This window comes from Stegodyphus dumicola, chromosome X2, assembly GCF_044657685.1.
Source record: "Stegodyphus dumicola isolate Sdum_Otavi_A_Nest chromosome X2, ASM4465768v1".
Classification (NCBI taxonomy): Eukaryota; Metazoa; Arthropoda; class Arachnida; order Araneae; family Eresidae; genus Stegodyphus; species Stegodyphus dumicola.
In genome coordinates, this window is record NC_140781.1 from 9,597,585 (window position 1) to 9,625,492 (window position 27,908).

General features: G+C 33.4%; 1 protein-coding gene across 1 annotated transcript in view; it reads left to right on the top strand.

Moving 5' to 3' along the window:
• The first annotated feature begins 4,475 nt into the window (after positions 1 to 4,475).
• Positions 4,476 to 27,908, top strand: part of LOC118190405 (uncharacterized) — a 44,612-nt gene continuing 21,179 nt past the window's right edge. Inside the window, exons 1-2 of the mRNA XM_035361102.2 lie at positions 4,476 to 4,554; positions 10,203 to 10,418. Of these exons, the coding sequence (XP_035216993.1) occupies positions 10,212 to 10,418 (207 nt within the window). The 5' untranslated portion in view covers positions 4,476 to 4,554; positions 10,203 to 10,211. The remainder of the gene's footprint in view (positions 4,555 to 10,202; positions 10,419 to 27,908) is intronic.

Consider the following 27,908-nt stretch of genomic DNA (forward strand, 5'->3'; position numbering starts at 1 on the left):
AACAAAAGAAATATATATAAAAATGAAACTTATACCAAATGGAACATCAAACATTGAGAATAACATAACATAGTAAGCTATCATCATGGCGGCTGGAGGTCGACTGACGTTTTTCATATCGCCACGAGATGGCGTTTAAATAAAATAGTTCGGTTACAGTTCATGACATGAATAAAATAGTTCAATTACACTTAAATAGGTCTGTTACAAAAATAATTTCAAATCGTATAAGAAATCATTATTCATTTTTGTACAATTAATCGTATTATAAGAAATTAAAGGCATTCCTCTCGTGCATCTTTGCACTATAGTGGCTAAAACATTCAGCTAGTAAATTTCAAGACCCTTTGTTAGGTTTTCCTGTGAGAGAACAGTTCGTTTATATGATTATTCCTTTTAAAAAAAGTCTCTACAGTGTAATACAAACTACAGTATGACCGGCGATAACCAATCATCAGTTTAATTAGCAATGAAATCCCGCCTGCCGCCCCCCCTACAGATTCCATGCAACTTTTACCAATACTAAGCGCAAAATATTTTATATAAATTATAGATTTTTTTAATAACCACTGCACCTAGGTTCAAGATTGTTAGATACCACTTTGTGTGAAAACATATTAAACAGACTTCAAATGAAACGGAACAGTTTCAAAAAATATTGTTGTCAAGCCCAAATAATTAAAGTCTCTAATTATACTACTCGGAGGAGTTAAAGCAGCAAACGCTATTTTAACAAATTATTTTAAGTCAAATTTGATTGGCTTTTAACAAGCCATTTTGTGCCGACATTTTCTTGGTTTCTAGTGTCCATACTCTTGGATTAAGAATTTCGTCGTATAAGTTTCGCTAAGTTTCTTTTTTCCTAATTCTTTGATTTATAGTTTACCTCCTTTTCTTTGCATAATATTGTTTTTATTTATTTATTTATATTTTCTTATTTGATTCAGTGCTTTGCTTAGGAAAATGAGATATATGTTAAGAAGAGAGAAACCTATACATCATCTGTTGCCCAACACTGTTGGGCAGAAAATTACATCTTCCATTTTTCTGCAGCCAAAATTTCTCAAAAAACATCTTCCATTGGAGAATTAAATTTTCTAGAGGCGCTTCACTTTCATAAAAATCTTTCAGTTCTAGTTTAATTCCAGTCTGTCTTTACCCTAAGATTAAAAAAAAAGTATTTCCTAGTTGTTTTCATTTTTCATCAACAGATGGTGCCCGTAGCTTGACTTCCTTGCTTTAATTCTTATCGTCTTATTTTACCAATGGCTTCTTTTTCGTTATTTGAACTTCTGCAGCTGAAGAAGTTTGTTCTATTTTAAAACTTTGAAACTAGTCCTGAAAATTTATGAAAATTACATTGATTCTTTTCGATTTATCTTCTCAAATAATCGTCCTTCGTTGTGTAATTTTAACTCAAATTATTGTCTTCACTGTGCACTAGATATCTTGTGCACATTTAACACGATCTGCAAAGTTTTCATGTCATATTAAACGCATTCATTTCATTATTTAGCTGAAGTATAATCTTTTAATTAGTTCAATATAAAAAAATAACTAAGCATAAAAAATTATTTAATTTTTTGGATGCAATTTTACTGAAACAACACTTGTTATTCATCACTTCTTCATAATTATAGCACTATTGTCTTGATATTCATATGTGCTAAATATTTTGAAGCCGTACCTTAAGCGATTTTATAAGTATCATGCGAGCAAGATTAAAATACAGTACTTTGAGGAAAAGCCATTTAAAGTTGAAATTTCACTTTTGAAATATAAATTTAAATTAAATAACGATAAAATTACTTTGATAGTTTAAGACTTAAAAATAATATATGATGGTATTAGGATGATGAACATGAAATAATTTTTAAATTGACGCAAATTATGCTATTAAAACAGCTACAGAACAGAAATAAACAGATACAGAAGTAAAATGAAATGTTTAATTAAAAATATTGGACAATGTATGAACGTTATATGGTGTTAACTGTATGGAAGAAATCAAAAGCTGTACATAAACTTAAATTAAGCGCCGAAATTAGATGTTGGGTACTAAGAGTACAGAAACGAATTATTATGGAAGAAGGTATTATGGAAGAAGAAGAATACAAGAAACTAGAAAGGTTAAAAATTCCAAAAAAAAATTAAATTACATTTAAAAGGAAATAATTTAAATAAAAATCATGTACATGAATATTTAGGAATAAGCTAAAATTCGGAATATGTTGAAAATTACAAAGGTTGAAAAGTATGAAGACAAAAAGAAAGGGAAACGTTAAAAATAAAGACTAAATCAAGTAAAATAAATGATAGTCGTTCGAATGAGCAATTAATGTCGGAAGTAGGAATGTGAAGGAAATTGTTGAAAATGGGCAGATATGAATGGAAATTAACAACTACAAGGTAAAATAGTCGAAATACAAAGGAATATGCAAGTTACAACGGTTAAAAGTCCTAAAAATTTATTCAGATAATCATCGCTAAATTTACCTAAACTGAGTAAAAATTATCTAGCGCCTAATTCGCTTACCAGATTGCAACATCACCTCGACAACCTATTTGCCTTATCTCATTTACACTGTCCTTTTCTTAATTAGTTAGTTCTACCTGTGCGTTGTCTTTGCGGACTTTTCCTCCTGCCCCTGAAACGGCTCTTTTATACTACTGCAGAAGCTTTAATTTTACTGGTTTTTTTTTTTTTTTTTTTTTTTTTTTTTTTCCGAATAAGCGTGATCTTCAATTATGAAGTCATCAAAATTCTACATAAGAAGCTAACATAAGATGCAATAGTTGTCAAATAAAGCAGAAACTCCCAGGTCCCTTTTCTTGGTATGCAGTTTTTGGACGACTTAAAAGCTGTGAAGGAAAGAAGCAAGGAACTTTTTAATAAACATATATAGAAATTTATTTCGAGCTTTCACATTCTGTCTGTAATGTATTATAGTGAAATCATAAAATATCTTTACTCGTTTTCTCCCTCACAAGCATGCTTACGGGTTAGGTTATTTGTAGAATTTCTTATTATTCCCATGATTTATACTCGGAAACTTACAAAATAATTCCAAATGCTGTTAACAGGAATGTAGTGGGTGTTAAAAGCTCCAACTGCAATCCTTTTCCAATAGCGCTATCTCATGTTTAAGACAAATAAAATGCGCCTTTTCTAGTTTATATCATTTACTCTGTCATCAAGCATCCAAGTACCTTTAAATAGCTTCACTCCATCGACAATCAATAACGAAGCAGAGAGTGTCATTTGTTTGGAAATATTGATTCTTGTGTCATTTTTTCCAGTAATATAAATCATGAAATCGTTAAACCGTTAGCCACATTTAAATAGGATCATTTTCAAGTTTTCATGAATTATACTTTCCCCGCTTAGCATTCACTTTTAAGACACATAATTTAATTCGTTAAAATGTCAATAACGTGATATTCATTTTGATCTTCAAAAGAAATTTTTAAAATAAAATTAAAAATTATGACTGAAGAAAAACAAAAGTCTTGTATTAATATCTTGTATTAATATAAATCTCAAAATTTATGTAATTTTCGGTGCGAGTTAACTTTTAATACTTGCTTAAAAAGCACCTTAAATTTGCTTAAAACAAATCTTTAAATTTTGCTTTAACAAAAATTTTATAATTTATTTAAAATTTTAATAATTTTAAAATAAGGCTTTCTTTTGTTAACCTACAAACTAATGCTCAAAGAGAGCCTAACAGATAGTTTTATTCTAGAGAATAAGGTTACAAAATACGTTTTAGTAACCTCCTTAATTTTTTTTACTTTTAATATCAAAACTATTAACGATTATTAAGAGCATTAAAACTTTTACATGATAACTGTTTCAAACATTTTGTTTTAGAAATTCATTTTAGATCTTTCCGTAGTAAACGTCTTATAAAAACGCGAAAAAAAATTTCTTCGATACATCAACAGAAACAGATATTTTTAAAACTTTCTCTAGTCTTTATAAGAGTCAGAAATAAAAGTGTAATAAAAAGTTTTAAGTTTTAAATAAGGAAGCTTGAAAGAAAGTTGTACAAAGATGGTTTTAGATTAAGTTTTGAATTACTGAAGTAATAGCAGTAAATAAGGTGCTTCAGATAAACCTTATGGCCCCTATGTTTTTTACTTACTTCAACAAAACTAATAAACACGATGTTTTGGGCATTAAATTCCATGTAAGGCATTTTAAGAACGATATATTATGTATTTGCAATTAAATAACGAAACGAATTCCGCTGAAATATGTAATTCATAAAAACTATTAGTGCCTACGCGTTTAATTTATACCTAAGGAACAATCGTGGCAGGTAGGTGAGAATGAAGTCATTTCCTAGGAGATGCATTTCGGCGTCAGCCGAAAGTTTCTAAATGCAGTTTTCCGCCAATGAGAGAGGATTGCGACTTCCCACGTGACTTCGGTTTGGACATCCCAGAAACTGGTAGAATAAATGATGGCGAAATGAAGCATGAGGTGAAGAGTGGAACTTGGAATTCAGAGGACAACTCTGTTTACAGTTGCTCACCACATTGCAGGAGGTAAGAATGATTACGTTTCAGTTTCCCCATCAAAATTATTAACTTCATCCAGAACAATTCGAGACAAAAGTTGCCTCTAATCACGACTTCAAAATTGTTTATTACTAAAAATGTTTTATAAATTTCTCCAATTAATTGAGGCATGTATCATTCCAATAAAATAACGCCCTTAGTACAAATAAAGCACTTTTACGTCGACGCACATTAATGGACGAAATATGAATATAGTTAACTCCAGTTAGCTTATAAATTTCGTCAACGTGTTTTTAAAATTTTATCTCCTTGTTCCATTTTCTAAATTATCGCATTTTGATACCTTAAAGTCATAGAAATAATTAAAATTATAAACTGCTTTCGACTGTTGAATTTGAAGTAAATATTTTCTTAAATTAAATGAGTGAACTCACGATATTGAATTAAATTTCATGAAAGAATTTTAATTAAATTTTAATGTTTTATTTTATTTCTCCGAGAAATTTTGTATATTAAATAGTCCAAATAGTCCATTTTATAATAATAATTAATTAATACAAACAAAATATTACTAATGTGATTTCATAAAATACAGCAAAATTTATGAAATAAAAAGTCAGTAAGATTATGTGATGACTAACAATTTCAAGTTAATATTTTATTGTTAAAGTTAATATATTGTTGTTTTGAATTATTTCATCTGTTAAAGTAGAGCCTCCCATCTTTCTTCCTTTTCTTCACGAGAAAACGTTCGGCTCGACAGTATTTTAAGTCCCTAATGCCGAAAAGACACTATAAATTTATAAACAGACGTACTTTCTCCGAGACCCAGGGCAGTAGTAAGCGGCCTCCCTCTCACCAGTTTAACACTTGAAGAAATTAACACTGATATGAAGAACAAATTAAAAAGCAGCAATACAAATACACAGGGGAAAAGACTTAATCCCCTTTTAAAAAAAATCCTTAATTTTATCTATATCATTGTTTTATTACAATTAACTGAATAACTATTACCAAAGCATTAGAAGTATTTTTCATTTACGTAAGCAGCATTGCATAACCTGTCTCTTTCTTCCCTGATAACATGCAGTTGTTAAAAATCTTTAAAAATAGAGAAGTAAGTAATTGTAAACGTTGTACATGTTAAAGTATCATTTAGCAAGAAATTTTATATTTAGCGTGAAAATTGTGTTTTTTAAAGCCCCTCGGACACTTGAGACACTCATCACATGCTTTAAAAGTATGTGATGAGTTGAATTAAATGTAAACTTAACATGCATTAGAATGCGAAATCTCTTCATTTGTGAGAGGACTATGGAAGAATCTGAAAATTATTACTTCCTAAAGCAAGATGAATTTCTACATTTCCTTTTTTTTCTTTCTGGCTGTTTCAAAAATATTATGCGTCGGTCTAAAATCATCAGAAACATCTAATCGAATATACACAATTTTATTATTTTCCAGAATCCCATTTATCGATGTTAAGCATAATACAATAAAAACTTACCTTTTACGTGTACACCTAAACACATTACGGCTCAATAGAAATACAGATATTTTCATACTGAACGAAAGGGTTTAGTGAATATGTCGTAACTTTTTATTTAATTTGTTGTTTAGAACATTTCTTTTAACACCATGTCTAAGGAGAGAATTTTAAAGGAAACACTAAGGGTTAAATATTAATATTTAGCGTATTTGGAATAAATGCCAAAGAGAGTTATCTCACCTCCTTTCATTTGAAATCCAGTCCTCCAGTAATTCGACTGTTTACACTTTACTGCACAATTTTACAGAGCTTTCGATTTTTTCCTTCTAAGCTGAATACTTCGTCACCAAAAAATAAATAAATAAAAAAAAATAAATAAATAAATAAAATCATTGCGCTTATCTCTTATCCAAATTTCCTGATTTTGCAATGAATTTGAATGTTTTATTTATTCCATTTATTCAAACGCTTCAAAACTTTGTTTAAACATTTTCATTTTTCATTTTCATTTTCATTTTCATGTTTCATGAAATTTAAAACAGTTTGAGGGACACGTTGGAAGAAAATTTGAGATCAGTGTATTGGTAATCAAATAGATTTTTGGACCGATGCATTACATTTTAAAATAATGTGCGCTGAAAGTGTAACGTTAGAAATGACTGCCTAGTCGAGAGGCTAAATTCTTAGATATCTCAAATTTACATCTGATTACCAACATCTGTGCATTCTGGGGGTGCTTTCAGTAATTTGGTATAATTCCAGCAAAGAAATGAAATATTTATGAAGCTTAGGTACTCCATTTCATTACAGAAGTCTTAAACTAAATTCGCTATTTCTTACTTTTTTTTTTTTTGTATCTAAATACCAGCTGGAACTTAGAATATCTAAAATGCACTGCCATCCAAAATTAACTTTACAAGCACATAAAAGTGATATTTCGTTAAATAATGTGTTTGTTGTATTGACATTTGTATTCAGAAGTTATTACTAAGTGAGAGACAATAGTAAAGTAAGGAAATAGATAGGGAGTAAAGGTCTTGCAGTATATAAATGGAAACCATAAACGGCTAAAATACGTCTTTATACTGTAAAATCACATTTTGTAGCAACAAGTCCCATTCATTCAAAACCAAAAGTTTTAACTTTTAGAAAATTCTGGAAGGGTGTTAACATTGTGCATTAGCTCTCCCTAAAGCATTCCAAACATACTGTATGGGTTTTAGGTCAGGTAAATTCGCTGGCTGCACCCTAAAACGAATACCCTCTTCCTCCAGAAATAAATAACATAAAATAAAGTGTTGACAGGCAAGTTTCGCCTTTAAAATTCTTTCGAGTTTAGTTTAAAACATTGACCTAAATACAAATGTTTTCTTAAAACAAAAAGGTATATTAAGCAATTACTACTTTTGCTCTAAATCATAATTTTCTTCCGTTAAAGTGAAATTATGTAATCATTTACTGAAAGCGGATTTCAATTTAAACGTGCATTGGATTTAATTAAAAACGCATATCCGCAGAAAGAGCTATTCGCAATATATAAACTTACGCAAAAATAGAAAAAAAACTTTTATAAGATAAGAATTTATGATTTAGAATTCTAATTTTATAAAATGAGCATGGATCTGTAGCCAGCCCATTTTCAAAAGCATATTTCGTGCTTTCTTCTTTTATATTATATATATATTTACATAGTTTATTTTATATAGTTTTTATATTTTATATGAAAAGTTTTAATATGCCTTAATTGTGCCCATTTTCTAAATGAAATACTTGCTTGATGTTTTCTTTGGGAAGCTTCAGAAAAATTTAGTCTGACTTATGACCACTGGTTTTATTTTAAAACCATTCTCAACTTGTTCTTCCATTAAATCCGTGACAGATATTTTAATACTTTATCGCCAGGGAAGTTCTTTCATCATTAAAAAGAAAGACTTACTTTCGTAAACATAACCTTAAAAAATAAAGAACTATCATCTGCATTAAATATCCGTCTGCCATCATAGATTTCAAGTTCCAGAACCTTTGAATGATTTTTTAAGCTTTCTCAAGTCTTTTCCCTTAGCACTTTTTCTTTCACCTCAGATCCTTATGTAATCTAGTGCCCTTTTCAAACTCTCAAACGAGACATAGCTATCTAAGATACTATTTTCGCCTACTGCGTCATTGCTTAGTTTCAAACTGAGGAAAAGGTCCTTGAAGTTTTTCTTTGAGTAGGTTTGATACTAATAAGAATTAAGGTCTGATTATGATTTTAAGCCATATTAATGACAAGCAGTTTAAATTTCAATTATGTTTCATCGGTTTTGTATAGGTTATGTTATAGTTGAAATATAGTGCTATCGTTTTAGAAATATTAGTAAGTTTTAAAAATATTTATCCTATTTCTTAGTTTATACTAAAACAGCACCAAGTTATCTTTCACTATCTTAGTTCTTAAGATTATTTCGTTTTGATTATTGCTAATTAAGTAAAATCTTAATCATCTTTAAGATAGTTATTCTTGCTTTCATTCTTCTACTCACATATTGTTGTCTAATAGGTAAAGATACTTTTTAATCTTAAAAAAAAAAACTTGGAAGAAAAGTATATAACTAGATTTTTAGTGGGCAACGAAAACAATGCACTCTCTCCCACTTGCCGTTTAAAGCTAACTATAGAATGATTGGTGTCATGGCAAATGCCCATCTTCTCTTCCATTTTTTTCGACAAAAGTACTGTCTTTATTTGTTTAGACTGAGTTTAGACTGAGGAAAAATTCTACCCATGATAAATACAAGAACGAGCAATTAACAAGCCATGCTAACTGGAAAAATCCCCTAACCGAAACCCTATTAAGTGTAAGATTATTGCATTTTCAGTTAATTGTTAACTTATTTCTTATTCTTTAAGTGTAAGCAAATTTATAAATATATATCTCTTACATATCATGTAATTTTTAATTATTTTTAAATTATAAGAAACATCGATAATTGAATTTAACTACTGAGTGCCTAATTTTTATGCTTTATAAACCGCTTAAATTTTTTTTTAATATTTTAAGAAGTACGTATATTGGCAATGATTATTCATTGAATATGTTATCTAGCTGTCATTCATTATGTAACTAAGTAAGAAACAGAAATCCTTTTTTTACAAATTCTGTGCAAAACATTTTTTAAAAATATATTGTTCGTTCGCCGTTTTTCTAATAGAATATGCATTTTATATTTAAAAGAAAGAATGCCATCATTTCGTTTGATAAATTACTTTATGTGACTATGAAACATCAGAAACCTTTTTCATACAACAAATATGTAAGTGCTTGGTAATTTTTATTATAATGTTTTGACTGATTAATTTGAAAATTTATATTTATAGGACGAGCTCTTTTCACTGATAAAATTTGTCAATTCTAAGCAAAATAGTAAGCCCGGTAAGAATGCAAACTGTAAAACTTTATCTAGTGCTGATAAATTTACCTATTCCTTTTTCAGGAATCTTAATGACTAAATTTGCTTCTTTAAAAATTTATTACGAAACTAGGAGTACATTTAGATTCTGTTAAAATATCTTTCCAGTAGACGGTAAATACTTACAGTAAGCATTTACTTCGACCAAGACCCATTCTGTGGTTTTTTAGAAGATTAAATTATCACTATAGATGTCGCCATGATGGAATAATTTTGCTAATGGGACCCATAAAGGTACATTTTAGACTTAAGCAAATATTTTACTTCATCCACGTTTTCATACGAGGCAGCAGTTTATCCGTTAGTTAGGAAATAAAAGATTCATACTAGTGAAGCAATCCAGACAGCAAATATACTTCGTTACACATAAACTGTTCAAAATTCTTTTTGCTTCTTGAACCAAAATTAGTAAACAACTCGGTTTAGGATATGATTTCTTATCTTTACTGAGAAATGATGAAAAATTCATTTGTACGGGTAGGCTTACTTTTCTTATGATGTGCAGAATAGTTTAGTCCTTAATATCGGAATGCGCTTAATACAAATATAGCTTGTGATCTGTTTCTTCGTAGAATGACAAAAAAATGACAAGTTCCATAAATAATCATGAATTTCATACCACAGCAGATTAAACCTCGAGTAGTTGAATGCTAGGATACAAAGACCCTAAAATTCTTTGATAGCAAAGGGAATAAATGAAATATTTGTTCAATTGAGTTAAATAGAGATTTTTACAGGAATCACTCATGGTGGAGATGAAGAGCGCTACAGCTGTCACAATGCTGGTTGTTCTTCAACTTGCACTATCGACTGTCGGTCAAACTTATCAATACAGCAGGGGGTGGACGAATGGAAGGAAAAGGTCTCACGAAGTAGAAAAAGAACTTCAACAGTATCCTCTTTCCTTCTCGTCCACCAGACCCAATGACTTTGATGACGATCTTATCGAAATGGTAAGTATACTATCAACTATTTTCAAATTCTTTTCCATTTTTTGTTGCGTAAATATGCCTCATGTTTCCATAAATGTTTTGGTCAGTATTGTAGCACATCAGTTTAAAACAAAATGCGCTTGAGACTTCTTCCATCTATGATGAATAGTAGCTTTACTAATGCTTAATGTAAACACGAGAATGTTTTCCTTAGAAGATGAATATCAGTGCTATTAAATATCACACACAGAATACTACAGAGAATGTATGTGATTATGGCAAAGCCTCGAGGGCTATCTGCCTAAGGGGAGGGATGCCTTCGTGGAGGACTGCCTAAGGGAAACTGGCTCGTATACACGTTATACATGGGGAAAACCACGAAAACGCCCATGCAGCCAGCCCGTTCACGGGATTCGAACCTCGGACCGAACTACCAGTGTTCAGCGACTACTACAGAGAAACCCTTTAATTTTATAACATTGTTTTCTTTCTATTTTCTTACATACTTCCCATGAAAAGAGATACACTAAAATAGAAGGAAATAAGTAGAAAAAACAACAACTTTTATCAAAATTTATGGTAATATGTAGTAGGTCACTGACTCTTGTAACCGTACACATTTCACAAAAATGGCAGAATATATAGGGGCATGTATACTTCTTTAGTTAACAAATTGCTAAAACACTAATGATTACAAGTAAATAGGAAAGCCTAAAACATTTCTACATAGAAATATCTGTATGCCCCCCCCTGTTTCATACAGAATGCGTGAGATAATGCAGGTTTAAGAACTACGCAGGTTATTTAATGATGATTATGTCAGCAAATAAAAGCTCTTTGAAGTCAAAAGACATTAATCCCTACTTACGTCGGCAAACTTAATGGAGTTCTTACTTTGGTGGTTCTTTGAAATAACTGATAGAAATCTACATCTATTCCAAGAACATCTAATATATATTCAAGAAGGTCGAAGACGGGCTACTGTATTGATGAATGACATTCTAAGAATTGTCTTGGTCATTAGACAAAATGATAACATGCTGATTTTATAGGGTGAGATGTTGTTGTCTATAGAAGTGGGTTGGGTTAGGTTATTCAATTATGGCAAAGCACACAAGGGCTATCTGCCTAAAGGGAGGGATGCCTTCGTGGAGGACTTTCTAAGGGAAACTGGCTCGTATACACGTTACACATGGGGAAAACCACGAAAACGCCCATGCAGCCAGCCCGTTCGCGGGATTCGAACCTCGGACCGAACTACCAGTGTTCAGCGTCTTTACCGCTCGGCCGCTGGTGGGCCCCTATAAAAGTGAAATCTGGTCCTATGGTGTTATGAAATAATATAAATTGTAAATGCTTAAAATAAGGATAAAAGATTTCGGAAAAAGGTCTGCAGAAGTGGCAAGCTGAATGGGAGACCTGTGATACGGGTCGCAGAACCAATTTATTTCTGCCTAGAGTGAAAATGGAGCGCCAATACTCCATACCTCCCATCACTAATTACATCTCGGGGCACGGGCCCTTTCCCACCTATTTTGAGCGATTTGGTATCTCTCATACAGGCTTGTGCGTCTGTGGGTCGCTCGGAACTCCAGACCATTACATCTTTGAATGCCCGCTCACGGAGGATAATCACCTCCACTTGCCAGCAGCCTTCAAACGATTCATCGTTAATAACAAAGGCACAGTGAATACCATCTGCAGAATAATCAGCCAGATAACCGCCCTGGCGCAAGACCTATGACAACCCCACTAATTCAGGGTCTTAAGTGAATGTAAGTACTCCTCTGCATCTAAGGAAATACAGTACCTTCCTTCTGCTAAGCGCATGTACCTTCTTTATTAATAGTATTTATGTGTCATGTCATGTATGTGTTATGTTAATAATTTTTTTTCTTTTTTTTTCTTTTTTTTTTCTTTTTTTTTAATGTGTAACCAGTATGTTATGTAACGTATACCTTGCAAACCTAATATCTGTAATACAATATAAATAGCCAATGTATCTCTCACCTGCCCCTGTATGGCAATGTAATAAATCTTTTAAGATCTCAATAAACCCCCGGTAGATAGGGGAGGGCGCGGGACATATGCCTGTTTACCTCTGTTAAACACCAGGCGTCCCCGTCCTCCGTCACCTGTCACATGCCATTTTTTGTTATAATGCTGTGCCTAGGATATGGAGAATGAGTGGATTATGGAAATAATGTCACACATACACTGACAGCATCACCACTAAATCCCGGACAGCTAGCGAACAAATAGATGAATATATAATAGGTTTAATAATGTACACCCAACGTTCTTTGCACTAAATCCAGTCCATTCACATTCTGCGGAAAAAATCTCAAATCGTATCGTTCCAGACATTAACCTTAGTCTCGCGCTACCGATACCACTGCAGATATAGTTCTCTTCCTGGTAACACTATAGCACACAACTGGTTAGTCTCTGCAGGTAAATGCCAAAAATGTGCACTCTCATTTTCATTTTATTAATGGACAATGGTTTTCATGCAATAGTAGCTAGTCTAGAGCGTAAAGAAGAAGACGGCATTCACTTGTGGTATCGGACTTGTGACATACAGTGGATGGACAAAAATATGGAAAAACCTTGTGAAATGCATGTTTGAAAAGAAAGATTGATTTTAATGAAATATATAGGTGGTGCTGGCGTTTTTGACTACTGACGCCACCTATACAACTTCGTAAATGTGCTAAACAGTTCAGTTGTTGTCGGAGTATTGTTATGTGAGGTTGTCATTGCATTATGTCAGAGTTAACAGACTTCGAACGTGGGCAAATTGTTGGAGCACGTATGGTAGGTGCTTCCGTAAGCAAGGTAGCCGAGGTGTTTAGTGTTTCAAGAGGTACTGTATCAAAGATTTATTCCGCATATTTGAAAAGCGGAGAAACATCATCTGCTAAATCACAGCGCGGACGAAAGTGTGTCCTGAGTGATAGTGACAGACGATCATTAAGAGCAATTGTGACGAAATATAAGAAGACCACAGCTGCAAAAGTTACTGCTGAAATGAATGTTGTGTTACCGAACCCTGTGAGTACCAAAACAATTAGAAGGAAGCTTCATAAACAGGGAATTGCTGGTCGTGCTGCAATTGAGAAGCCACTCATCAGTGATGCTAATGCCCGTAACAGGAAAAGGTGGAGTTTAAGTCACAAAGCCTGGACTATAGAGCAGTGGAAGCGAGTAATATGGTCTAACGAGTCTTCTTTCACATTGTTTCCCACTTCTGGCCAAGTTTACGTCTGGAGAACGCCATCTCAAGCCTATAATACAGACTGCTTGTTGCCAAGAGTGAAACATGGCGGGGGTTCTGTTATGGTTTGGGCAGCCATATCGTGGTTCTCTGCTAGCCCCATGATAACTGTGTCAGGGCACATGACTGCCAAGACTTATGTGAACATTTTGGCCGATCAAATTCATCCCATGGTACAAACTTTGTTCCCCGATGGTGATGGTGTCTTCCAAGACGACAAAGCCCCTGTTCACACAGCTCACATTGTCCAGGACTGGTTTTCTGAGCACGAGGATGAGTTGTCCCATCTCCCCTGGCCACCACAGTCACCATACCTGAATATTATCGAACCTTTGTGGTCTACATTGAAACGGAAAGTTCATTCTCGTTATCCACCGCCAACATCGTTATCTGAACTTGCCACCGTTTTGCAGGAAGAATGGTATAATATTCCCTTGGCAAACATACAGGAACTGTATTTATCCATTTTGAGAAGACTGCAAGCTGTTTTGGATGCCAACGGGTTTCCTACACCATATTAAGCAAAGAAACATGTTTTTTTAAAGGTGTTTCCATATTTTTGTCCAACCCCTGTATATTGGGTTCAAAAGCTGATCTGTCTTGGTCAAACTTCATTTTTATTAAATTAGAAAAACTGTACTTTTTTATTTTAATAAAAGTAATTTTTAAGGTTAGTGCTTTTACCTCTAAATAACGCTGTCATATTATCATACAAAAGAATCTGTGAAAAGATCCATTTGGTCGTACAGTTTTTAAAGAATGCCCAAAGATGCTCAAGGGTTTTGTATTTGTGTTGCTCTGAAATACGTATTTATTGCAAGAAACCTTCTTTCGGCAGTAACAGTATTTGATGTCGCCGTTAACATTAGTTCTGTTATTTGGTAATCTCCACTAAACGCAATGTCTAGTTTATCTTCTCGTACACAAATTTACATATTTTTGATTATTTACATTATTATTATTATTATTACAAATATATATATTGATTTATTTTTGCATTAGGTAAGAGAATAAAGAATTTCTAATTCATTTTTGATTCTAAATAGTCAAAATATGAAGCATTAGGTTATTTTAACTGTGGCAAGAAATCGTGAGGAAAGTTTCCGAAAAACGTTTTGAATCTAATAAAACCACAAACTGAAAATCCCTTCAGAGATTCAAATCGTAACTTTGTTTGCGTTGTGATACTATCCAGAGTTTCGTAAAAAAATATTTATGTGTTCGGAATGACAGTCAACATTTCTATGTCGTTTGAATTTTCGTGGCTGATTTTCTTTATCGGCGTTACTGTTGGCTTCCATCTGCACTTCTTGAAAATCTAAAATCTTCATTTTCATTTTTTCAAAATTTCTTTAAAATTTCATTGTCATAATTTTTTTCTTGAGCAGTACAAAATATCTAGACCTTTGTATTGCAATAAGTCAAAGACATAATCCAAAATCTTAAATATCGTGAAGAAAACAGCAAGAGAAAATTCTACTTCCTTCTATTGGACAGATAATGAATGAAACTAGAAACCGTATTCATTTCCTTACGTGGCCAGTTATCAGGATAATTTTCGACTGAATAAAGGAATTCGATGATATTTTCTGTATAATATTAAACAACCTTAAAGAAATATTCCGTTTGCTTGGTATCTCTCTTGGAAGCTTCCTTTCCTTCTTAAAGCATTTGTTGAGGTAGTAAAAGTAGTTACTACAGATAATGCGAAGAAAACTCATTTGCATTTCTTTATGTAACTTGTAGATTTGAACAAAGTTAAATTTGTTTCACACTATAAAAGTGAAAATAATTTACAGCGAAATAAGCGTTTCTGACTCAAATCTGAAGGCCATAGTTTACAGATGCGGTATCCGTCCATATGATCATTCTTTATTGAATGCGTCATCTGCAGTTTCTGCGCAGTAATTTGTTTTTCCAACAGTCTAAATTTTCTGTACACAATTTGATTAGCATTCACAACAGAAAAAGCAAAAACCTTTCTTGGCAGTTTCTTTGATGAGGAATCTAATTTCTTTGATAATTAGTATTTATTTGTTACATCAGTAATTTCACAGAGTAAAATTGCACTGATTTTCTCAGTAGTTTAACTAGCTATAGCATCAATAAGTTCATTTCTTATTACAGGTGATGCCCTTCTGAGATTAGAACCGGATTTTAGGTGATTTACTAAACTAGACCAGTTAGAATAGTTACAATTTCAATAGATTTAGGTGAATACTTAACTTTCTGAATTTTCAAGTTGTTTGTGATTCTTGTTCCCAAAAAATGAAACTACGTCAGTTAATCTTTTTTAAATAATTACATTTCCATTAACTGTTTCATTCTGCGAATTATCTACTATTGTCTAAGTAGTGAAATCTCTTCTTGTAATCGACATACTTTTTTATGTTTGTCGCAAACAATAAGTTCTCGATTAAACAATAAGTTCAAGATTCCAGTTCTTCTGAAATAATCAAACACGCTCAGCAATGTAAGTTATTTAAATCGCTCGATGCGGTTAACCATGAAGATTTCTGATAGGAGCTTGCGTTAGAACACCTGTTATATTACTGAGGTTTTTCCTTACGCGCAGTATTAAATTTTGGAAGAGCTGTAGAGACATTAAGAATTTTTTTGGAAGCAGGAGTCATGAAAAATGACCAACGCTCTCGCCGGGAATCGAACCGCGGACCTCTTTAATACCCCCCCCAGCGTGCAGACCACCGCACCACGAAGGTATACCAAGAAGGTGGGAGAAGTACCTTATATACTCCTCCTTCTAAAGGGCGAGTGGGGTTTCTAGGGGACTCAATCGCCAAATCCTGGGTATGGAGAGTCATCATCCACCATCCTTTTAGTTCAGGCGTCACTGCAGAGACATTAGGATTATTTTCGAAGCCGGAGAGATGAGCCACGCTTTCGCAGGGAATCGAACCGCAGACCTCTGAAATACAAGCCCAGCATGCAGACCACCACACCACGAAGGCAGGCCAAGAAGGCAGGAGAAATACCTTATAGAGTTCGTTTGAGTTTTCCCACTTAGCGAAGCATGAAATTTGTCTTCTTATCTGAGGCACAAAAATGCTGTTTCTTTTGGTAGTTTATCAATAAATCACTCATTTTTAATATATTCATTAAATTAAATATCACGTGCAGCCCAACTGGGATAGTGGTTAGTGACTTTGACTGCCGTATCGAAGGCTCCGGATTCGAATTCCGGAGAAGACATGGATATTTCTAAATGTATAGTGTCTGTGTGGCATGGAGACACTCTAAATATGCGGCTAGCAGAAAGTTCTCTCGAGGGATTGGTGATAGGGGAAGAAGGATGGAAACCTCTGACCTGTTTCCTCGGGGAGCTCTCGTTCAAAATCGGGGCAGAACTGAGCAAAGTCGTACTGTCACCTGTATGGTGTTCAAGGCTCTTGTCAATGGCAGCCGCCGTCTTGACTCCTTGCCACGATAAACTTCATGGGCTTGCTCTGATATCAGAAAAGCGAGATTAGTCACAACAACAAATATTGCGTATATAATGTGATCTAAATCAAATTTATACACAGGCAAGCAAACAGGAAAAAAAAATTACTAGCTCTTACAAATAGAGGAAACTCGAAATCGAAATGTCTTCTGTTTTCGAAACGAAGCCTGTAATATATATATATATATATGTGTGTGTGTGTGTGACTAACCCAAATAGTTTCCATAACATTTTCACCTTCCTTCTTTGTCATCACCATAGCAACCAAAGCCTAAAGCTTAAAAGTGTTTTCTCCTCAGAATGAGAACAAAAGTTGCTTATGCTAAGATAATTTGCTTATTTTAAAGTAAGATGTCAACGATACAATTTCTTTAAAGTTCGAATATTTTCCAAGTGTTTGCAGATGAATTATTTGTACATCACTTATCAGTATTGAGCTTTGAAGCTATCCTAACCAGCCTAGAATATGTGCTATTGCCTTTAACCAATAAACATGCACAGCGTGACCTTGTTAAAATTGAAAATTGACCTGAAGTTGATCGTCTTCCTTTTATTCCGCTTCTTTGAAATCGCAACCACAGTCACTATATAATAATGAACGAGAACTTTGTGTATTATCATAGAGTAGAAGAAATTCTTTTATCACAACAAAAGGAAAACTGCGAAACGCCACATCGTTACTTGTAAGAGAAGTAGCTTGCTTAGTAGTTGATACTTCAGTTTAATAAGTCATAACCTATAAATCTTAAAAGGATTTTATAAAATCCGATTATAGCCTATAATAACTTGTCACTGTTGGATCATCTACTATACGTCCTGTTTGGGACAAAATCCATGAAATGATTATTTTGAGTTTTTACTAAAACTTTCGTAATTTGCCCCGGGTTTTATGAATATTCGCGCCATTTTACATAAGATACAAGACAGTGAGAGATGGCTTCAACGTCTACTCAGAAGAAAAAGAGAAAAAGTGAGGTTGTAAATTGGAAACACAAGAAGGATATACGTTTGATGAGTACAGTCCATAATAACTCGATGATTGATGTTGGAACACGGAAACGAACTGTAAAAATACCAATAATTGCAAAAGATTACAACAAAATGTGAGGAGTGGACCGTCTGGATCAGATGTTATCAAATTATCCTGCTGTTAGAAATAAGCAGAGATATTATTATTTTTCCATTATGCTTTATTTTCTTATAATTTTACTTAATATTCATTGACATTCATCCACTACGAAAGTCATGTATGGAAAGTTATGATGTACAGAGAAAACAACATTACACGCTACGAAAAACAGACAGCCGCTGGGGGAAATTTTCGCGGACAGGAGAGGACGGCGAAAGGGTTAAACTACTTTATCTTCAATTCAATAACTGCTCCTTGTGATACAAATTTAGTTGGCAGTACCTTCTTGAATAAATCAGAACTTAGAAATTCGTGGAAGTTCGTAAAATACTTAACCATACTTAGTAATCGTGCGACTTACGTTTGGCTTTGCCGCGAGCCAGCTAGAGGTTTTTCACGAGAATTTCCCTGGCAGATGCTGTCTTTTTAAAAACTTTTCTAACATTTTTAAGTTACTGTTTTGAAAGTACTACTTCAAATTTATACTTTAGAAGATTAAACTCGAAACATATACTGACTGCAAAATGTAAGATCTTGGCAGCTCTTTCATTACGTAAATTGATATAATCCTGGCTAATTTTCATATGGTAAGCTGACTTGCCTTACCTAGAAGATTTGGTTAGGTTTTTTTGAATATTGAAAGCAACAGGATATCTGCTTAAGAAGAGTGAAGTTTTCATGCGGGACTTTCTAAGAAACAGTGGCTTGTATTCACGTTACACATGTGAAAAGACCGTGAAAACCAACCATGCAGCCAGTCCATTCGCCGGCACCTAACCGACACTTGGCCACTGGTGGGCCTTACTTAGCAGATTATCAGTTTCATTTATAGCTAATTTTTTAACGTCCCTTTAATTTGCAAAAATCAGTTTAGAAAATATATTTTTAACATGATATTATAAAAACTAGTATGCTATGAAAGGATTTAATGAAACAATATATTTCGATAATAAAACAAATATATTCGACTTTTCATAAAATTATTTTCCCTTAACCTCGTATCGGATCTTTCATAACAGTTATATTCAAAAACATGGTAGCTAAAACAAAACTGACCCGAAGTTATCTCTTTGCTGTTTCCGAAAACATTTTCCCAAGCCAGATTTATTTTGGCCTTACTGTGCTTGATCCCAGACTTTTTTATTTAATCAAAATAAGTGATTAGGTATGATACGTTCAAATATAAAAATAAACTGAAAACTATTTGCGAATTGAAATGGTGAGATTTTTCGTAACATGTGAACTGCGGTATATTTTATTTACATTTTTATCGTTATTTAAGTACTCTGGCATTATTTATTTGTAAGTATTGAAAGTTTCTAAAATATTACGCATATACTATATCCCATTCATGCTTCTCTGAAGCACTGAATTTAAACGTACCACATAAAATGCTTAAATTTGTTAATTCTCTAAGCCATGTTGTTACTAGAAAGGAACCAGAAAAGCGAGGTAGTGAATCAATCGTTACACTCGTAGTTTAATGTCACAAATAAGTATTTAATTATGCAGATGTAAATTCAGTCGTCACTTCCACATTTAGAAACAGTTGTAGTTGAACGGTATCGTAGATGACACACGATTCAGTAGGTAGGAAAGACTAATGCGAGAATGAACGGCGGTTACCAAACTCATAGATTACATATAGGAGTTCATTTCTGACTACGAAGTTATGATGTACAGAGAAAACAACATTACACGCTACGAAAAACAGACAGCCGCTGGGGGAAATTTTCGCGGACAGGAGAGGACGGCGAAAGGGTTAAACTACTTTATCTTCAATTCAATAACTGCTCCTTGTGATACAAATTTAGTTGGCAGTACCTTCTTGAATAAATCAGAACTTAGAAATTCGTGGAAGTTCGTAAAATACTTAACCATACTTAGTAATCGTGCGACTTACGTTTGGCTTTGCCGCGAGCCATCCTTAGCAGAGAAGTAATTGAAACATATTTTAAAATCATTACTTCATTAAATCTACATTTTGTATTAAACAAAATGTAAGTAATTATATTTAAGCGAAAATTGCGATCTCTAAGGAAATTTGAAAAATTAATTCTTTTTAATAGGTGTTGAGAATGAAAATCTGATAATAAATTCACGGGTTTGAATCTAACCAATACAAGGTGTTTTGTAAAGTCAAGGAATATAAAAGTCATTCTGAGGAAAATGGAAAACCTTTATTGAAGTATATGAAGCACATACTAGTGCAGACACAACAACCAAACTAAAGACCAACTGTAATTCTCAAACATTCTAGAAGCTGACGTCACTCTAACCCAGGTCCAGATCATTTTAGTTAGCAACATCAAGACTTGTTTTAAAACAGATCTTAAAACAAATCCAGTTACTTTTTTTATATTACGAATAAAGATGAATAAAGAATAAGGAAATGAGATCCTTGAATAGCTTTTAAAAACGAATGTTTATTAAACGCTACAGAATTTATTCTATATACATTTTACGATTATATCATTGCACTCACTGCCTTTCTTGTACTTTTCGTATAGTAGCGGAATCATATGAGTATTATTAGATCAATTTCCTAATATTCTGAAGTTTATTTTGTTTCATGCGTAAAAGGATAAATTTCAGTTAAATTTTCCTTGTCATTTTTAAAATTTTATATTACTTTCTACCTGGAAACAGCACGATGATGTGAAATGAAGATGGATATGAAAGCAAAAGAGAATGGACTTAAATATGAGCGGCTGTTAGCAAAGACCAGTGTCCATTTCGTCTGTGTTTTTCTGCAGCTGTCTGATTAATGAATGTTAATTCAAAGATGTTCAGCTAATGGTTCTTCATGTGTTAAATAAGTATTGATGTAATCATTTACTAAATAGGAGTTCGATACTCAAAAGATATTGCAAATATTGCGGGCGCGGGAGTTTCCATATAGCCCCTATTCTGAGGATTGCGGGTGAGCGAGAAATGCCGTACTTCGCATTTTTTTTTTTTTTTCGCTTGCTTGATTATCACTGAAAGTTTCATGGTGAATGTCTTCGAGAAGTCGATAGCTTTCCTTATAGGACATATTTCAAGAACTCCCAGATCAGTGCCAATCCAGAAATCTCCCAAGAACAGTAGTCAAGCGGTTCAGACATGGCCACCAAACCTTACAGCTCGCAAGAGAAATTTCTTATTTAATAAAATAATAGGTTTTGGGTTTCGTTTGGTTTATTTAATTATGGCAAAGCACACTAGGCTATCTGCCTGAGGGGAGGGATGCCTTCGTGGAGGACTTTCTAAGGTAAACTGGCTCGTATACACGTTACACATGGAGAAAACCACGAAAACGCCCATGCAGCCAGCCCGGTCGCGGGATTCGAACCTCGGACCGAACTACCAGTGTTCAGCGATTTTACCGCTCGGCCGCTGGTGGGCCCATAATAACAAGCAATAAACTAAGTACTTGATTAAGTAGTTAGTCTAAATTATAATTCATAAGTCAAGGAGTGCCTTAAATAGTATGATTTTTTTAATTTAAAGTATTTATTTGCATTCTAAACTATCCAAAGCTGAATTGGATAAATAGTTCTTCAGCTATCTTATGAAAACTTTAGAAAAGGATGGCGCTTCATAAGAAACTGAATTTGAATGGGATTTTCTGTAGAGTATCCCTTTAACTGCAGCATCACTTCGTCTTTTGTTTCAATAAGAGAAAGTCAAACTTTGGTTCGAATAACACTTTGATTAAACGCGTTTATACACCTTAAACTGAATGTTGGATTTTCACTGAGAAGACTCTGAGTAAATATGGAGAAAGACTGTCATATGAGCACGTTGATAACTATATTTAAAAACGGAAAGCATAATACACACTATAAATCAAGGAGAAAAGTGAATGTCACACTTCACACTAGTAAATTTTCTTTTCAAAGTTATTTATTTAGAAATTCTATATCTTATTTACGTCCTTAATGAATTATGTAATCTCCATTTTATGTTTTTTTGTGAAATTAATGTGCTAACCTATTTTAATGTTAAAAATAGGTAGACCGCTCGCCAAATAACTTAAACTTTTAGAGTAGTTCAAATGCGTATTGAATTTCGAATTTAGAGACAACTGCTCAACAATTTAATCTTTCCATCTATCTCATTCGTAATTCTCTGTCACCTAACGCTAATACGGTATTCTCATACAGGTAATATTTCAAATTTATAAAGCATTAGACCTTTAATGTGTTATCCATTCTGTTTGGCACATAATATTTTCGGTTAAAACATGCTGTGTCCTATTGATATTAAATAATGCACACCTTCTTAATATCTTTTTGTTTTTTAATAATACCAACACGATTAACTTTGAATGTAATATAAATTATTCAGTGAGTTGTAGTGAATAACACACTTTATATCGGGTTGGAGGGAAAGTTCTGTCGTATTTTAAATAGGCAGGTGATTTTTTTTTTTTTTTGTAAATAAAAAAAACATCTGGCTAGTGAGTCAATCGGATTTTTTTGTTTTTTTTTTTGTTTTTTTAGCTGCTGTATAATATAAAAGGTGCCCTTTTTTACCCTTCATCATTTACTTGTAATATTTAAAGAGAAAAACATGTCGGTAGATAAAGTGCATTTACGACACTGCATTTTATATGAATTCCAAAAAGGAAGCAAGGCATCTGTTGCATGTAAAAATTTATGTGCGGTATTTGGAAAAGATATTGTAAATGTTCGTACGTGTCAAAGATGGTTTAGCAAATTTCGTTCCGGGGACCTGAGCCTCAAAGGAAGTGTTCGATCTGGACGACCATCCAAGATCGATAATGATGTTTTGCGATCCATGTTGGAAAATAATCCACATTTAACAAGTCGAGAAATTGCAGAAGAGTTTGGCATTCATCATACAACTGTTGGAGATCACATTAAATTTCTTGGGTTTGTGTTAAAGCAAAGTGTTTGGGTTCCACATGAATTAACGGAAAAGAATTTGTCTGATCGTGTAAGAATATGTTCATCACATCTGATTAGACACAATGTGGAGCCGTTTTTGGACAGGCTGGTTACTGGAGATGAAAAGTGGATTCTTTACTAGAATATTAAAAGAAAAAAATCTTACTGCAAACCAGGAACATCATCAGCAACAGTTCCAAAACCAAGTATCCATCAACGAAAAGTACTGCTTTGTTTGTGGTGGGACAGGAAAGGTCCAGTGTATTACGAGTTGCTGAAACAGGGAAAAAACATCAACGCGGATCTGTACTGCAATCAGCTGGATAAATTGAATGCAGCTATCAAAGAAAAAAGGCCAGCATTAGCGTCCAGAAAAGGAATAGTGTTCCATCACGATAATGCTCGCCCGCATACTGCAGTGGTGACACTACAAAAACTGAATGCGTTAGGATGGGAAATCCTTAGTCACCCCCCGTATTCACCTGACATTGCACCCTCTGATTATTACCTGTTCAGATCTCTGCAAAATTATCTAACGGGAAAAAAATTCAAGTCTTTTGAAAGTGTTTCTAAGGCAGTTGCTGACTATTTTAAATCCATGGATGAGAACTTCTACAAAACAGGAATTTACAGGTTACCTGGAAGATGGCAACAGGTTGTAACAAATAACAGAGCATATATAATTAATTAATATTAAACACATATTTTTATAAGTGAATTCAAATATTTTCTTTAAAATACGACAGAACTTTCCCTCCAACCCTAGTATAGTTTCTTTAATATGGCACTTACTTTTAACTAAGCTCTGGAAAGGACTGGAATGAAGAAAAACGTTTTAACGTCCTTTATTTTCAGTGCAGAAAAAACTCTTCTTCTTGAATACAGAAAATAATTTGCATCAGCTAATTTTCTATTTTCAGATCTTCTATACTCATTATTTTTTCTATTTTTCAGTATATTTTTAAAATACTGATATTAAGCTCAAATATCGATTGATTTTTACTTTGCTTCTGTTTCACTGAAGAATTTCATGAAAGAAACACAATGTTCGTTTCGCAGAAATTAACGTAACACAGCAAGAAAATTCCTTCTTTTTTGCTTTCTACCTATTTACTGAAGCTTACCGAATGTTCCCTGCACATTTTTTCAGTTCTCCGCCTTAAAAAGAAAGAAAAACACTAATGACTCTAAAGATGAAAGCAGTACTAACTGATAATGAATCCGTAGACTCGCCTTAAACGAAGAACCCCGTTTTCAAGTTTTAAGCTATGCATCTCTTAGATCTAGAGAACAGTAAAACCTCTAGTGATGCTGAGGATAACGAAGATGATGGAACAGAAACGTACGATGTGAAATACTTTTCAAAGGGCTGTGTGCCTGAAGAGAGATATATTTTAGTACAAGAAGCCTTGATGAAAACTCGGTTTATATTCGCATCACATTTGGGGAAATCCACGAAAGCTTTCGTACTGCTTTCCTGTTCCCCGGCATCTGAACCCGGGTCTATGTTGCCCAGTGGTTTCTCCCTCGGCAATAAGTGCGCACTGAAGCTTTCAGCAAAATGTTTAATATCAGAACAACGTCCTGATGTTTTTCTTTTGAATTATTTGGGCTGGAAAAACCGTGTGAAGGTTGATAGAAATGTCAATAATAGTATGTGTGAGCTTAATTTTGAATTTCAGTAAATAATTTAGAAAGCATTTCGATAGAAAAATTAGCATGGTTTAAGATTTAGTCTCTATAAACCAGAATTTCGATTATCCAATGTGGTTACTGTCCCAGTAATCTCGGAGAGATGAAGTCTACTTCATCTCTCCGAGATGACAAGTCTACTGTATATAAACTAATAAAGTTTTTGAAACATGTTTTGTTATTCCAAGTGTTATAGAAGCACAATGTTTTCGGAAATAGTTCATGATTCCATGAAATATTCTACTACCTGTGTAGATCAGATAATTAAAATTGCTTCAGCTAAATCATTCAGTTTGTCGAAGCAGAAAACAAGAAAAATGGGCAATGCTGTCTCCTGGATTCGAACCTCACGATTGCTACTAGCTGAAAGTGATTATAGTTTCACCGCGAAGGCCCGCGCTGAGGAGGAGTAAAACAAGTACCTTACAAGTTCGTCACTTTAGTCAACCACGTACTCTTCCATTAATGTGAATTTATTTATTTTTCTCATTCATAAATATAATCCGTAGAGTATTATTAAGAAATTTTAGAATAAATGTACTTTTAATTCAAATCATTTTTAGTTTGCACGTTAAGAAATTTAGAAGAAATGAAGAGTCTTTAGCAATTGCTTATAAAAAACTATTTTTGTTTTACTGAAACATTTTTAAGAAATTATCATTTCCGTGAAATTATCAATCTAAATAAATGAATTATTATGAAAACAGGAATACGCGTATTTATATTCGCTGCTTTACAATTACTAAGGAACAATTTATTTATGCAAACTAGCTTTACCGATCACCACGAAATTGTTGAAAAGTAACTTCAGAGCGCATTGCAGGGCAAGAAATCTTGTTCGTGTCTGTGCGTAAGAGCTGTTTATTTATTCCAAATTTCAAGCAATGAAATTTGAGGAAACATTTAGATTGCGGGATAAAGTACTATAAATTTTCATCTCTTTTAGTAAATATTAAGTTTAGCATGTTTTAAGACATCATTTAAGTGTTTACGATAGTGGAGAAGCAGTTGTAAGGCAAAGATATTATAAAGTGTCCTTCTTCGTTGCCCTAACAATAGGCTTCTTGAAATGTGTTACCTCACGCAAACATTTTAAACACTTCTTGAAATGTGTTTTAAAAGGCCACTAAAGGTAGATTTGCTCTGCTAAAAGATGCGTGAAAGAAACATCACATCTTAGACTGATATATATATAATAGCCTCAAGGAATAAAAATTTTACTCCTACAGATAGGACGGACCTCGTAAACGCTACCAGCATTCATGTATCTTCCAGGACCTTTTCTTGGCAACTATATCACTTATATGCTTGTATCCTTCATTTTACTAACATCATGGATTTTAAGGAAAGATTATGCAGGTTCAATGAATATATTCAGCAGGAGTGATCCACGATGTTCTCAGACATAATCCGTTTAATCATTAAGAGTAACTCTGGTCACCACCAAGTGTGGAGAGAGTATTAAAATAATTACCAACATCAGAATGCCTATAGATCTAGTCGATATAGATTCGGAGTCAGTATTTGGAGGGAGGAAAACCATCCCAAATAGATATCATCGCTTCCTATCTTTGACGTAGGTACCGTTGTAGAAACCATAAGGCATGTTATTTCGGAGCAGATGTGAGAAAATTACAGTGCCTTCACCTGGATTCGAACTCTGAACTTCCGATTGCTAGTCAGACGTAGTTTCTAATTATATTTTGAAGGCGAACATAAGGATGGAGAAAATACCTTACATTCTTCCCCCAACTTAAGGGACGACTGTAGAGGAAGGAACTTGGTCACCAAATCCTGGTAATTAAGAATTATCGTCAACTATCTTTTAGCTCGAGTTCCACTGTAGAGTTGTCTAAAGTTTTTTTAATCCTGGAGACGTTCAGAATTAGCGCAGTGCTCTCGCCAGGATTCGAATTCTGGACCTCCCGACTGCAAGCCAGCAGTACTTTCAATCGCACTTAGAAGGCATGTGGTTAAAAATGGAGAAAATACCTAACACCGCTTTATCCAAGTGATATTACACTCAGACTATATGTATTACTTCACAAATAATGATTTGTGTCAAATTAATGCATATTTTAAGAATAAATAAAATTTCATACACTTCTAAAGAAAGCAATCCATTAATAGCATTAAACACTAGGACGAAAGAAATAACGCTGAAGAAACCTAAAAAGAAGAATTCTAATATCCAGTCATAAAATAATGCTCACGGTAGGTGATATAAGAAACAACTAAAAGCACTTTATCATCATGGACACTAAAATCACTTACAAGTCCATTAAAAATAACTGCAATGGAAGCTTAAATTACAACTGATAATTGAGCGATTCCAAGCAAAAATGGTTATTGAATGGACAAGTTCGACATCCGAGGAATATAATAGACCGCCTGACTGGTATAGTCCAATATTTTGCCCAAAATATTTGCTCTTTCCAGGGGCATCTCGTGAATTATAGGCATATAATAAAAACTGTTTTTAAAGCTAGTTGATTTAATCTTCCAGATTTGTTCAGTATGTGTTTGAACAGTTGATTAGAATCGTCCGCGATTGTACATCATCTGGGGGAAAATCAATAAAAATAAATTGACCTTTCGTTTTTCTTTAGGTTTATGAAAGTTAACAGGTTTCAAAACTAAACTTCATAAAGCTGAATATCATATCATAAATGCAGACTGTAGCGTTGATGTTAAATTATTGAATAATTAACAGGATTTATGATAGTTATTTATACAGATTCAGGTAACGCCTACCATTCATAAATATTTTTCTCGTATTAATTTCTTTAAAAGCCGCTGAAGGTTTAGTGTTAGTTAAGTGCATCATTAAAAAGTGTCTTGTCAGAAACGAATTGTCTTGAATACATTCTGATTCATGCGAAACGTCTTAATATGAAAGGTAAACGTTTAGAACACAGTTGGGGAACCTTTTTGCTATGAGGGGCCACATTTAACTTACGCAGTGATAAAGGAAGCCGCATAAGGTGATATACCTATAAATGCGAATTTTGTGAAATTATTATAGTTTTTGTGTAGTTTTATCATTTTATGCATTATA